Raw genomic sequence first — 11,531 nt, 5'->3', positions numbered from 1 at the left:
CCTGGCCAGCGTGTCCCCGGTGTTCGCAGTGGTGAGTGTCGCGGGCCGCGTCTGCCAGGGGTTTTTTGGTTTGTTTTTCCTTAAGGCAGACTCCTTCTTGGAGAACATGGGTAGTTCTAAGGCGCCGGTTTAAGGCATTCAGACCGGAGGGCCACGTGTGGTACAGTTTTCTAAGGTCCAGAATCTCCCCCAAGTTCTCCGGCTCGGATCGCGCAGGCAGGGCAGCTTCGCCAGTTTTGCCCTCGGGAGGTTACTTGTTAAGCTCGCCTGAAATATTCCCGGACCTCGGTATCCACGGTTCCAAGGATACATAGGATTTAGGTGGGAAAAACCTCCCTGGATGTTCTTTTATAAAACGAGCCTGAAAGTCACCTGCAAACGGTCAGACTTGATGCTACGGGTGCCTGTGCGGGAAGGTTTAACACATGCAAAGTTGTTTTTAAAGCCAGTGATACGGAATTAAACTAGATAAGTGGAATTAAACTACATAAGCAAAACAGCAGAATTTCCAATTAAACCAGATATTGCAGATTTTCCAATAAAATAATTCTGCCAGGAGATATGAGTGTTAAATGAATAATCCAAATGAGAAGGACTTGGACGCAGGTTACTAGCTGAGAAGCGTGTTAATGCAATATCTGCTGTGGACACAAGGCCTCCTTACCCAATTTGTGGTGTTCTTTTTAAATTTTATTTGTAAATTTTTCAGATGGCTCTAGAGGAAATAGCAAAATTTGTAATCCAAAGTGTGAGATGCCCTGCTTGATCTCTTCTCCCTGGCACCCAGTGCCTGGGAGTGGTGCGAAGCCACCGCAGGGCAGGGTCAGGCTGGACCCTGGGAAACAGTTCTTTCTAGAGAGGCTCCTGAGACCCTGAACAGGCTTCCTGGGCAGGAGAGTGATGCTCCTGGCCTTCAAGTTGTGCCCAGCCCTGAAGGGGTTGGGCAGTTGGAGTCAATGACGGTTGTAGGTCCCTTCCAACTGACATCTGCTCCGTTCTGTGTCTAATCCTCTGGTTTTGTTTGGTCTGTATACAAAACCACAGTGAAATACATAGCAATTTGGTGCAGAGGGCATAAGAAATTGCTTTCTCATCATAACATTGTTTTCCATTTGACTTACTGGCAAGTGCAAACAATTTTAGGCATTGATTTCTTGTTCCATGGGAGTTCTGTAAAACAAATAATTTTTTCTCCACTCATTTAGATGAAGCTGGACAAAGAGGGAAATACTACCTATTTTGGTGAGTTTTCATTGCGGTTTTGTTTGATGGGTTGTTTTTTCCTCCTCCAATACAGAAAAGACCAGTTGGAAACCTACATGGGGTAGAAGATTATTTTTTGATTACTTCACTGTGTTTATTTGGGATGTTGCAATGTTTCCTCTCTTTTCTTGTCCTCTATTTGTCTTTGTGGCATCTTTATTGTTACATTTGTATATTTTTAAGTACTATTTTGAAAATAACCTAAACCATCTCTCACAGGAAGGTCATTTTTACTTTATCTTTTCCCTTTCTGACTGGCATACTGCTTTTGCTGCCTTGATTTTCCCTTCCTGTAGGATTACTTATGCTTTCTCAGACAAGTCACTTGTTTTCTAACATGAAGTGAACTGTCATGGCCAGATTTTTCACTTATATCTAGAATTTTTCTCTTTTCACTTGAGATAAAATCTTCTAAACTTTGTAAAAAAATAAATGACATTGAGGAATCAATGTGAGGAAAACTGTTTTAAAGCTAGCACAGCTTTTTTTTCTTCTGTGGGACTTTGTAGCACTCTAAACCGTAGTTTCAGAACATATATGCTTGTGCCCTAAACGTCCTAATCTAAAAATATTCTTATGATAGAAAAGAAGAAAACAGAACTGTACCAGGAATTGGGTCTTCAAGCTCGAGATCTAAGATTTCAACATGTAATGAGCATTGCAACTAGGAACAACAGGATCATCATGAGGATGGAGGTAAGGGTTTCCCTAGAAGCTGAGAGTAAATTTCAACCATGTCTTATCCTTGCACTTGCATTTTTCTGCACAGTTCTTTTAATCCTAGCTTCCAGTAGTGAACGTGTTGTGGGATCAGAGGTGCAGGTTTACCAGCAGCACATATCAATGACCATTTTCCTGGTTGAGCACAGCAAAAACATCACTGATGCTGTCACAGAGAGGAGCCTCTTCTCAGTCACCCCAGCGCTGGCTCAGTGCCGTGCCTGAACCACGGGGATTCCACTTGTTCCCAGTCAGCATTAGATTCTCTTATTTTTCTTCCTGAAAAGGTGTTTGAGGAGTGGCTTTATCAAAGCCTAATTATCAGTGTACTACAGAGCTATGAGAAATCTTCAGAGAGTTGGTTTTTTTCAGACTCCTACCTGTACTGTCTTTTTTCAGTTCCTGAAGGCTGTCATAACACCAGAGTTTCTTCTGATACTAGATTATCGTAATTTAAATCTGGAACACTGGCTCTTCAACGAACTAGCCTCTCAGCTGGCTGGGGAAGGTCAGCTAGTTACGTATTCTCTGCCCTTTGAATTCCGAGCCATAGAAGCAATCCTGCAGTACCGGGTGAGCTCTCCTTTGTCTGTACATCATTTTGGAAGTTGTTGCTTCATAGAAAGGACAATATGATTTTATTCTTTTGTTAATATAATTATACATACAAATTTCTGTACGTATTCCACACATAGTGTAGGAGCTTTTCTTTTTTTTTGTTGTTTTTGGCTTTTGTTGCTTTAGTTTTTATTGGTTTTGTGTGTATCCATGTTTCCATTCCCTACCTAAGAAAGTGCTAATTGGATGCGATGGCTTCACCATCGTTTGGGCAGTTGAAAAACAAGTCAGAGTACCTATCTAGCACACATGCTGTACCTGAAATGGAAGTCACACAAAAGCATTGAGCTTTTGGCGGCCTCCTGGGCAGGAGTCAGATAATGATTTCTAGCCATCCTTAAAAATCCATGCTTGCTAATACTAATACGACGTTTCTAGACAACAAGTGGTTTAGCTTTATCAGCCTTACTGGTGTGGTTGTGGCTGGATTTCAGTTCAGTACAAATCACTTTTATAAAATACTATATTTTGCACTGTCTTTGCCTTGGAAGTGGTATCCTTATAGCAAGTATTTCCTGGGCACTGGAAAGCAGATTGTCTTACCTGCCTGTTACTGTGAATTCTGTGTTCAGAGACAGGAGTCAGTTGCCCAGGTCATTCTAAAGGGATTGCTTTAATTCTTATGAAGGATCATGTTGTTATCTAGATCAGCAAACTGCAGGGGAGACTTAACACTTTGCAGCCTCAGATCCTTGAGACACTGGAAGCTCTAGTGGACCCCAAGCTTTTGTCTGTGGATAGGAGTAAACTACACATTCTCCTGCAAAATGGCAAGAGGTAAATAAGAGTAAGCCATGAAGGGACTAGAAGATGACCATGCAATGAAATGTTTGAAAAATGGTATCTAGTATTAACTTCCTAAATTACTGTAATGCTGGGTTGTGCATCTTATTTTTTAAATGTAAAAATAAGTATATGGAATACCTCATGGTATGGGGAAGAACAGGAGGAGGAAGATCTATTCCGAGTTATTAGAAATACAGCCGAGCTTCTTAAATAGCACCTGACAGATAAAATAATATGTAAGAGAACAAAATAACATCATGCAACTATTACCCATAAAGTAGAACAAGGTTAGCCTTTGGATCTGTGCGTTAAGGTTACTGGTACCTTTGGCTATTACCCTCTCTGATGTGACGGTGCAAATATGCACTCGCAACATGCTCACGGACTGCTTGTCCTATTCTGACTTACTTAGAAATATATCCAGAAAAGAAAAAAAGAATCTCTTTTAGTGTGTGTGTCTGTAGCTTGCTGGTCCCCAAAGATATTGTGGCCATCACCAGGTGTGTGGCCTGTCAAGAATTTTTTGAAGGAGCCGTGAGAACCCTGCTGGGAAATATTCCCTGGCGAGGGTGCTGGCTGGCAAACTCACTTAGAGGTTGCCTTTGTGTGCTGGTGCCAGTGGGGATTACTTGACCTTTTGCCTATTCTTTCTTCAGCTTGTCAGAACTGGAAACAGATCTTAAAGTTTTCAAAGAAACAATTCTGGAGATCTTAGATGAAGAAGAATTAATAGAAGAGCTCTGTCTATCTAAATGGACTGATCCACAAGTATTGTATGTATATTTTGAAACCACGTACTTTTCTAACAGCCTGTTTGGTTTAAGGGGAGCTTGAACAGTGATCTAGGTGTTCCCTGCCAAAAAGCAGAAAGAAAAAGACTTTCTCATTTTTTAAGCCCTAGCACTTGCCGTTTCAGAAATCATATTTGCCATTTTGGAGAGGGACTCCATTAGCACTAGTCATATTATGCAGTTTCAGATAGTCCTTGGCATAGCAGGATGGCAGGAGGAGAAAAAGCAAATGTTATTTTTCAATGCAAATAAACACTTCCTGGGAGAATTTTCTTCAGTTTCACAAAAAAAAACAGAAGCAGATTTTAAAGCTTGTCTTGAATAGGTCAGCCACCACACTTGCTTTGTGAGAAGTGTTCTGAACACCTTGCTTCTAGTGTTTTGTTCACCAGCAGAATACGAAGGGAAGAGGCTCTGGAATAGTCTGACATGTACCTGAAGAGCAGCATTTCAGGAAAAATGCGTGTGCAGAAGTAGTTCTATTGTATTCTCTTAAATTCTGGTAAAAGACAGAACATAGCAACAGCAGCAGCACTAGTTGCTTTATCAATGACCTGGATGAGAGGATCGAATGCACCCTCAGCAAGTTCACAGATGACACGAAATTAAGCAGAAGTGTCAATCTGCTGGAGGGCAGGAAGGCTCTGCAGAGGGATTTGGACAGGCTGGAGCGATGGGCTGAGGCCAATTGCATGAGGTTTAACAAGGCCAAGTGCCGGGTCATGCACTTAGGTCACAACAGCCCCCAGCAGCGCTACAGGCTGGGGGAGGTGTGGCTGGAGAGCTGCCTGGTGGAAAGGGACCTGGGGGTGTTGGTGGACAACCGGCTGAACATGAGCCAGCAGTGTGCCCAGGGCCACAAGAAGGCCGACAGCATCCTGGCCTGTATCAGAAATGGTGTGACCAGCAGGAGGAGGGAGGTGATCATGCCCCTGTACTCGGCACTCGTGAGACCGCACCTCGAGTGCTGTGTCCAGTTTTGGTCACCACAGTACAAGAAGGACATCGAGGTGCTGGAGCGGGTGCAGAGAAGGGCAACAAGGCTTGTGAGAGGTCTGGAAAACATGCCCTATGAAGAGCGGCTGAGGGAACTGGGTTTGTTTAGTCTGGAGAAGAGCAGGCTGAGAGGAGACCTTATTGCCCTCTACAACTACCTCAAAGGAGGCTGGAGTGAGGCTGGTGCTGGTCTCTTCTCTCTAATTATTAATGACAGGACAAGGGGAAATGGCCTCAAGTTGCGTCAGGGTAAGTTTAGATTGGATATTCGAAGGAAGTTCTTTACTGAACGAGTGGTGAGGCACTGGAACAGGCTGGCCCAGGGGGGGGTGGAGTCACCAACCCTGGAGGTGTTTAAAAAAAAAGTAGATCTAGCACTTGAGGCTGTGGTGTAGTGGTTAGGTATGCTGGGATGAAGGTTGGACTAGATGATCTTCAGAGGTCCCTTCCAACCCCGAACATTCTGTGATTCTGTGCTTTAACAAAAACTAAAAAGCTAAAAGATACTGTATATCAGATCCCAGTATGTTTTGGGCTGAATTGTCTATAAATCTTGGGCACACAGACATATTTTGTGTTTAAGCAGGTAACAGAAAGTACCCTTCAGGGTCCTTTGCAAAGTTGCCAAACAGTACTTCTCCCTAAGCACACTGCATGTGGATGCTAATCCTGTTCGCAGGAGTTTGAAATCAGGAGATGCTTTCTTGCGCTGCAGAGCTTAGTCCAACTGCAGCAGAAATTCAGTATTCCAGAATTGGGATGTACTTTGCGTTTCTAATGCAACTGCTGGGCTGGCATTGGGAGGGCTCTGAATTCCTGGCTGCTCCTGAGCCTGCAGCTGGCAGGGTGTGCACAGCTCTTTCAGCTCCAGGATGGTTCCTGGATGCAGATGATGGGCAGTACCTGATGAACTCAAGAAGCCTGAGAAGGTATGGAGGAACCTAGTGAGGTGCCCTCAGAGATTATGTGCAGCAGGAGTGGTGAGCTGAGCTCAAAAAGATGAGGCAGACATCGTTATCCTCTGTGTGGAGGGACAGCAGACTGTCAGACTCACAAGACAGATGGACACTTAGTTAATGAAAACAAATTGGGTGGCAGTTATTTTCAGTTCCATATGCATGTTTCCCTTTATATATCCACAGAGGAGCTGATGTCAAGATAATCATCAAGTAAGACCTTGAGCTGGATCCATAATAACGCAGATAGTGCTCTAAGGCTTTCAAGCCTGCAGCTCCTCTCGTCTGCACACAGTAAAAACCTCAAAGTCAGAAGGGCTTGAAAATTGGCCTAGCTAACTCAAAGTTCCTGCCCTGTAGGAGAGAAACTAAGAGCTCTGCTAAATATTGCGTGAGTCAGTTCTTAAGAACTATCACTTATGTTCTTGGAAAACTGTTTCAGAGAGGTTCCTTTAACAGTCAGCAGTGCCAAGAGGAGAGTCTTTAAGTTTAGTTGATAAAGAAATGAGGTTATACCGTAACAGGAAAAAAAAAATAAATTAAAGAATCTTCTGGCTTTGCTGCTAATTTCCAAGCTGTTGTGGATCCCAGGTGCCTCAGCCTGGGAACAATCCAGCACCCTGCCAGAAACATGCATCTTTGAGCCAGAAAGGGCTGCTGTGCCAGCCGCTGGACCGTGAGGCAAGATGAAACCTCTTGGGAGAGCAGCTTCTTCCACTTGATGCTCCCTCTTTGGCTGCTTCATGCTCCCAGAATGCTTTGCAGAATTACTGTGTATAGCTGAAACGCCTTATAACTCAACTATTGTAATATACATCTAAAACATCTCCCTCACCGTGTAACTGTTTGTGTTGATTTTTTTGTTGTTTTATTCTTGGGAGTTTTTGACTGCAGTGTTACTAGCTTCCACCCCTGGAGGGCCCCAGGAAATTAAGCATCTCCTTTCAAAATCGGCAGCGCTTCATAGTAACTTACTAACAATATAAACATTTATAGTAATACAAACTTTATAAATAATACAAAATTCACATAAGTTTTTACATTTTTAGTATCTGAAAAAATAAGATTCTTGGTGTTGTGCATGCTTTGAGCACATCACATGATGACTGCTCTGCTCAGAATAACTGCCTGCCCATGCTGATCAGCTGACAGACATAAAAACATGTCATTTATTTTAAGGTGTTGGTATTGATTGAAGTTCCTCACTGTAAGGATTGGATTTTGAGATCTAGTGTTTACAAGCACTCTTTTTGTCTGTTCCTCAGATACCTTCTCTTAACACATCAATAATATGCTTCTATGTGAGATGTAGCTAATGAGAAAAATATAAATTGTTTCTCACAGTGAGGAGAGTACATCTGGGATTGACCATGCAGAGGAAATGGAGCTGCTGCTGGAGAACTATTACAGACAAGCAGAAGATCTCGCCAATGAAGCTCGTGAACTCAGAGTACTGATTGATGACTCGGAAAGCATCATCTTTATCAACCTGGACAGGTAAGCTGCCCTATCTGTTGGGCTGCCAAGAGCCGAGCAGAAGTCAGTGCTGTATCGTCTCTCTCACATCTGCCTGCAAGGAAAGTTGGGGTATCCCACCTTCGTGAGGGTTTGAATGGACTTGCAGTCACAGCATGAGAAGCTGCACTGCCTGTCTCCTGTCCCTGAAATGGACAGGGTGAAGCAACAAGAAGCTCTAATTAGTGCGTGTGAAAGCCTCTCTAGCTGGGCATCAGTTCTCCCAAGTAGGAAAACAAAAGCTTCTCCTAGATCCTTCCTTCACTGAAGGAAGCATCTGCAAATTTAGGCGCAAAATAAAATTCTGCTCAGGAAAGTTTACTCTTAATTCAGCAAAACTGAACTATTTTAAGTCTGGCTAGGCTGCTTGGGTGTTGAGTACAAGTTGCATTATTGCTCTATGGACCGATACAAGAATGAGTAACTTTGGAGCAGTATTTTCTCTCTGTATGCTGCAGTTTTCACTACCAGTCAGCTTTCCTACTGAAAAATAATTCTGCTTGCATTTGCAAGCAGACTTTGAAGTCTGTGTTTAATACTATTTCTCCTCTTTACTGGGGAGTTACTCTTAGTAGCAATTGGTGGTTGCTGCATCAGGAAACAGTAAAAATCATTCTGGGCAAGACTTGAATGTGGAATTCTTCAGAACAGGCTCAGGTTTATAGTCTGCAGCATTTAATAACTCTGCTTCTTGGCAAGTATATTCATTTGCAGCATAACAGTAAATTTTTGTTTCCTGTGAATAGACATACATTCCAGCCAGTTAGTGGTGAGAGAACACAAATTTCTGTGAAAGTTTACTGTTAGTCTGTATATACACCTCTAAGAAGCGATCACTGCTGGGAATTCTGCTGATGGTTAAGCAGAACCTGCTGCCTTAGAGGTGTCCTGCTGCAGCAATGCCAAAGCAGCAGTCTTTTTCTGCTGGTGTTTCATGAGCTTTGTCACTGGGCTGCCTAATTCCAGCACAGCTTCCTCTCTTTCATTATTTGGTTTTAGTGTATGCTGCATGGAATTTGAGAATTTAGGCAGCAAATCAATTTCTGGGTTCCCCTTACAGATGTTTCTCCCTTCTTTAGCCACCGTAACGTGATGATGAGACTAAACTTGCAGTTGACTATGGGGACTTTCTCTCTGTCTCTCTTTGGACTCATAGGAGTTGCATTTGGTATGAACTTGGAGTCATCTCTTGAAGAGGTAAGGAACAAGCGCTGCTTTTATCAGTGGCAGAAAACATGGCCTTACTCTACAGTGCATTTTATAATACTCAGTACAAGTTTTTTTCTTTCCATAGGTAAAGCTCCAGATTTATCTTAGTGTATGAACATAATTTAGTCCAGGGATTCATGCGTCCAGGCAGTCACTTTTTGTAAGCAAATTACTATATGGCTAACTGCACCACAGTGCAGCCTTTTTTATACGTAATATCCGTGGAAAAGAAATGGGAAGACAAATTTATGGTTGTATAAGGACTGACTATAAACCAGCATTAAGGTTTCTTTAATGATCATCTATTCTTCTGAAAGGACTAGCTTAATTTTCCAGACCCAAGGGTAACTGGCAAGCAGCCAGCACACCACAGGAGATATTCTACTGTTAATTAGGGTGGGTAGGGGTGTGTGTATACAAATATACAGTCATACATGCTATCCTTAAAACAGACCCAAAAAACCCCCACAAACCAAACCAAAGACTTCTTCCTTTTCAAATCCATTAAATAGAAGGGTTGAATTTCTTAACTCTCCAATGAAATAAGGAAAACTGCATGGGAAAACAATCACTAGGGTGATTCCTAAATGCAATGCTTTGCTGTGAAACAGCCGTTTTCCCAAGGTAGGGCTTGGCTGTCGATGGTACAGAGTTTACCACTTCCTCCCATGAAGGAGAAGAAAGGAGAACATGGGTGGGGAGTGAGAGATGAGCTTTGGTTGATCCCTTTTCTGAAGAGAGAATTGCGTAACTAATGGGAACGTTCTGTCAGCAGGACCCCAAAATATTTTGGCTGGTGACGGGCATTATGTTTCTGGGAAGTGGTCTGATATGGCGACGCTTGCTCTCCTTCCTTGGGCGGCACCTAGAACCTCCACTACCTCCTCACGTATGTGTATGACTGTTTTCAGCTTGGCACAATTTTACATGGGTCATTTTTTCTCTTGACTGCTCTTTCCTGCCCAAGCTTTTGGGACCATATTGGCCACCTCTGTTAGTCACTCTAAGATTTATAACAGAGAAGTATCAACGGATTCAAATTTTAAATTGTTACAAGTGATGAAAGAAAGGGAAATGCAGATAAACTCCCTTTTTTTCCCTCCCCTCCCTTGCCAATAAGAGGCAGATGGAAGTAGTTTGTTGTTGACTATAGATACAACTACCTGAATTACCCTCAAGTATTGCTCAAGACCAAGTCCAGCACATACTGACTCTGGCTTGGAGAAATGTACTGAAAGGGATTAAGGAGGGAGAAGCCAGAGGCAGTGTTGTGAAAATGCGAGGAGAAGAGTTGGTTCAGGCCTCTGCAAAGCTTTATTTCCTTCTGCTGCATATAGAGCAGCTTCTCCTGTAATCACAGGTTATTTTGTACTTTGCCTAGGTCCCTGCAGTTTTGAAAAAATCCCAGCCAGCAGCTGGAAGAGTGGAGATGAAGAACAACCTTAAAGCAGAGGCATTTGGACTGAGCAGAAGCACACTAACAAACCAATAGTGAAGAGACTTTCATTGTTACAAGGTGGACTTTGGACACCTTCCTTGCATTTGTTCTTCCTTACTGAAAACCACAGGAATTTCTAAACTTGCTAATTTATTTTGTGCCAAAAACCTATGGTGAGATTTTAATGGTCACACACAGAAGGAGAGACGCAACAAGGGAAAACAATGATGTGCTTTCCACAGCAGTCTCATCTCTACCCAACATGTGTTCCATTAGTATTCTGTCACAGACCCGTACTTATTTTTACGACATTGGCATTGACATTGGTGTTTCTGTCAAATACTTACTCACATACTGGCCTTTTTTAAAGAGGACAATGTTTTCAGCTTACAGGATGACAGCAGTCAGCATTTATCAATGATTCTGGTTCTGAGCCACAGAATCAGGAATCTGACTTCAAATGCTAAAGAAAAATTCACCCCTAAAGTGACCTATTTTTTAAGGCCCTATTTGAAGGCAGAGAACAGATTTTCCAAAGCAGAAAGCACACCTGCATCTCTATTGAAGCATCACCTCTAAACTGGTAGTAACCAGAAGTAACAGTTACCCTTAAGTGAGCAATAACAGGCTTTGAAATGCAGCTACTTATCTTGGGTATTCCTTAACAATTAATTTGGGCACAAAACATGCCATTTTAGTAACAGGGAGCGTGGGACGATTGACAATGCACACTTGTGTTTGCCACCGGCCACTATTTCGACTGATAGAGCCACAGTTTAACCACTCCTCATGTTGTACGGAGCGATTCACACACTGGTAAAAACGAACAGAGCAGTTGGTTTCTCTGAAGCTGAGCTCTGCTTTCTCTCTTTCCTCTCCAAAAAGACAAGGCAAAGCACAGACTAGCCTGTGCCACAGGAAGTAGCCAGGTTAGTAAAGGCTGTGGAAGCCTGGTGTCCTGAGAAGGGCTGAAGGAAGGAGTAAAATTTTTGTGCCCACTATTTGTAGCTTTTCCTTAAGACTTCTGTCTGAACCTTGAGGGTGTAGTTCTTTCCCCTGGTTTCTCTTAAGTTTGTAGAGGGAGCATGAAATCCTTCTCATTCAAAACCAGGTCACAAACTGTCTGTGTCTTGTTTGGGGATTTTGAACTTCTCTAGCATACAGTGAGTAGCTCCTTAGGTGTCACCTGTACTGGCAAGGGTTGAAAAGACGGTAACTGTAGCTGTGAATATTCTTACT

General features: G+C 42.7%; 1 protein-coding gene across 1 annotated transcript; it reads left to right on the top strand.

The window, feature by feature from the left end:
- Positions 1 to 4: 4 nt before the first annotated feature.
- Positions 5 to 10,346, top strand: MRS2 (MRS2 magnesium transporter; the record flags this gene model as incomplete). Its single annotated transcript, XM_009874166.1, has 10 exons — positions 5 to 31; positions 1,206 to 1,242; positions 1,847 to 1,959; positions 2,383 to 2,556; positions 3,248 to 3,378; positions 4,044 to 4,160; positions 7,475 to 7,627; positions 8,725 to 8,842; positions 9,630 to 9,743; positions 10,236 to 10,346. Coding segments are annotated over 10 exons (1,095 nt in total), but the record flags the coding sequence as incomplete, so codon positions are not given.
- Between the last annotated feature and the right edge of the window lie 1,185 nt (positions 10,347 to 11,531).

The sequence above is a fragment of the Apaloderma vittatum genome, unplaced genomic scaffold (genome assembly GCF_000703405.1).
Source record: "Apaloderma vittatum isolate BGI_N311 unplaced genomic scaffold, ASM70340v1 scaffold38957, whole genome shotgun sequence".
In the NCBI taxonomy this organism is placed as follows: Eukaryota; Metazoa; Chordata; class Aves; order Trogoniformes; family Trogonidae; genus Apaloderma; species Apaloderma vittatum.
This window is presented reverse-complemented; position numbering and strand designations above follow the sequence as displayed.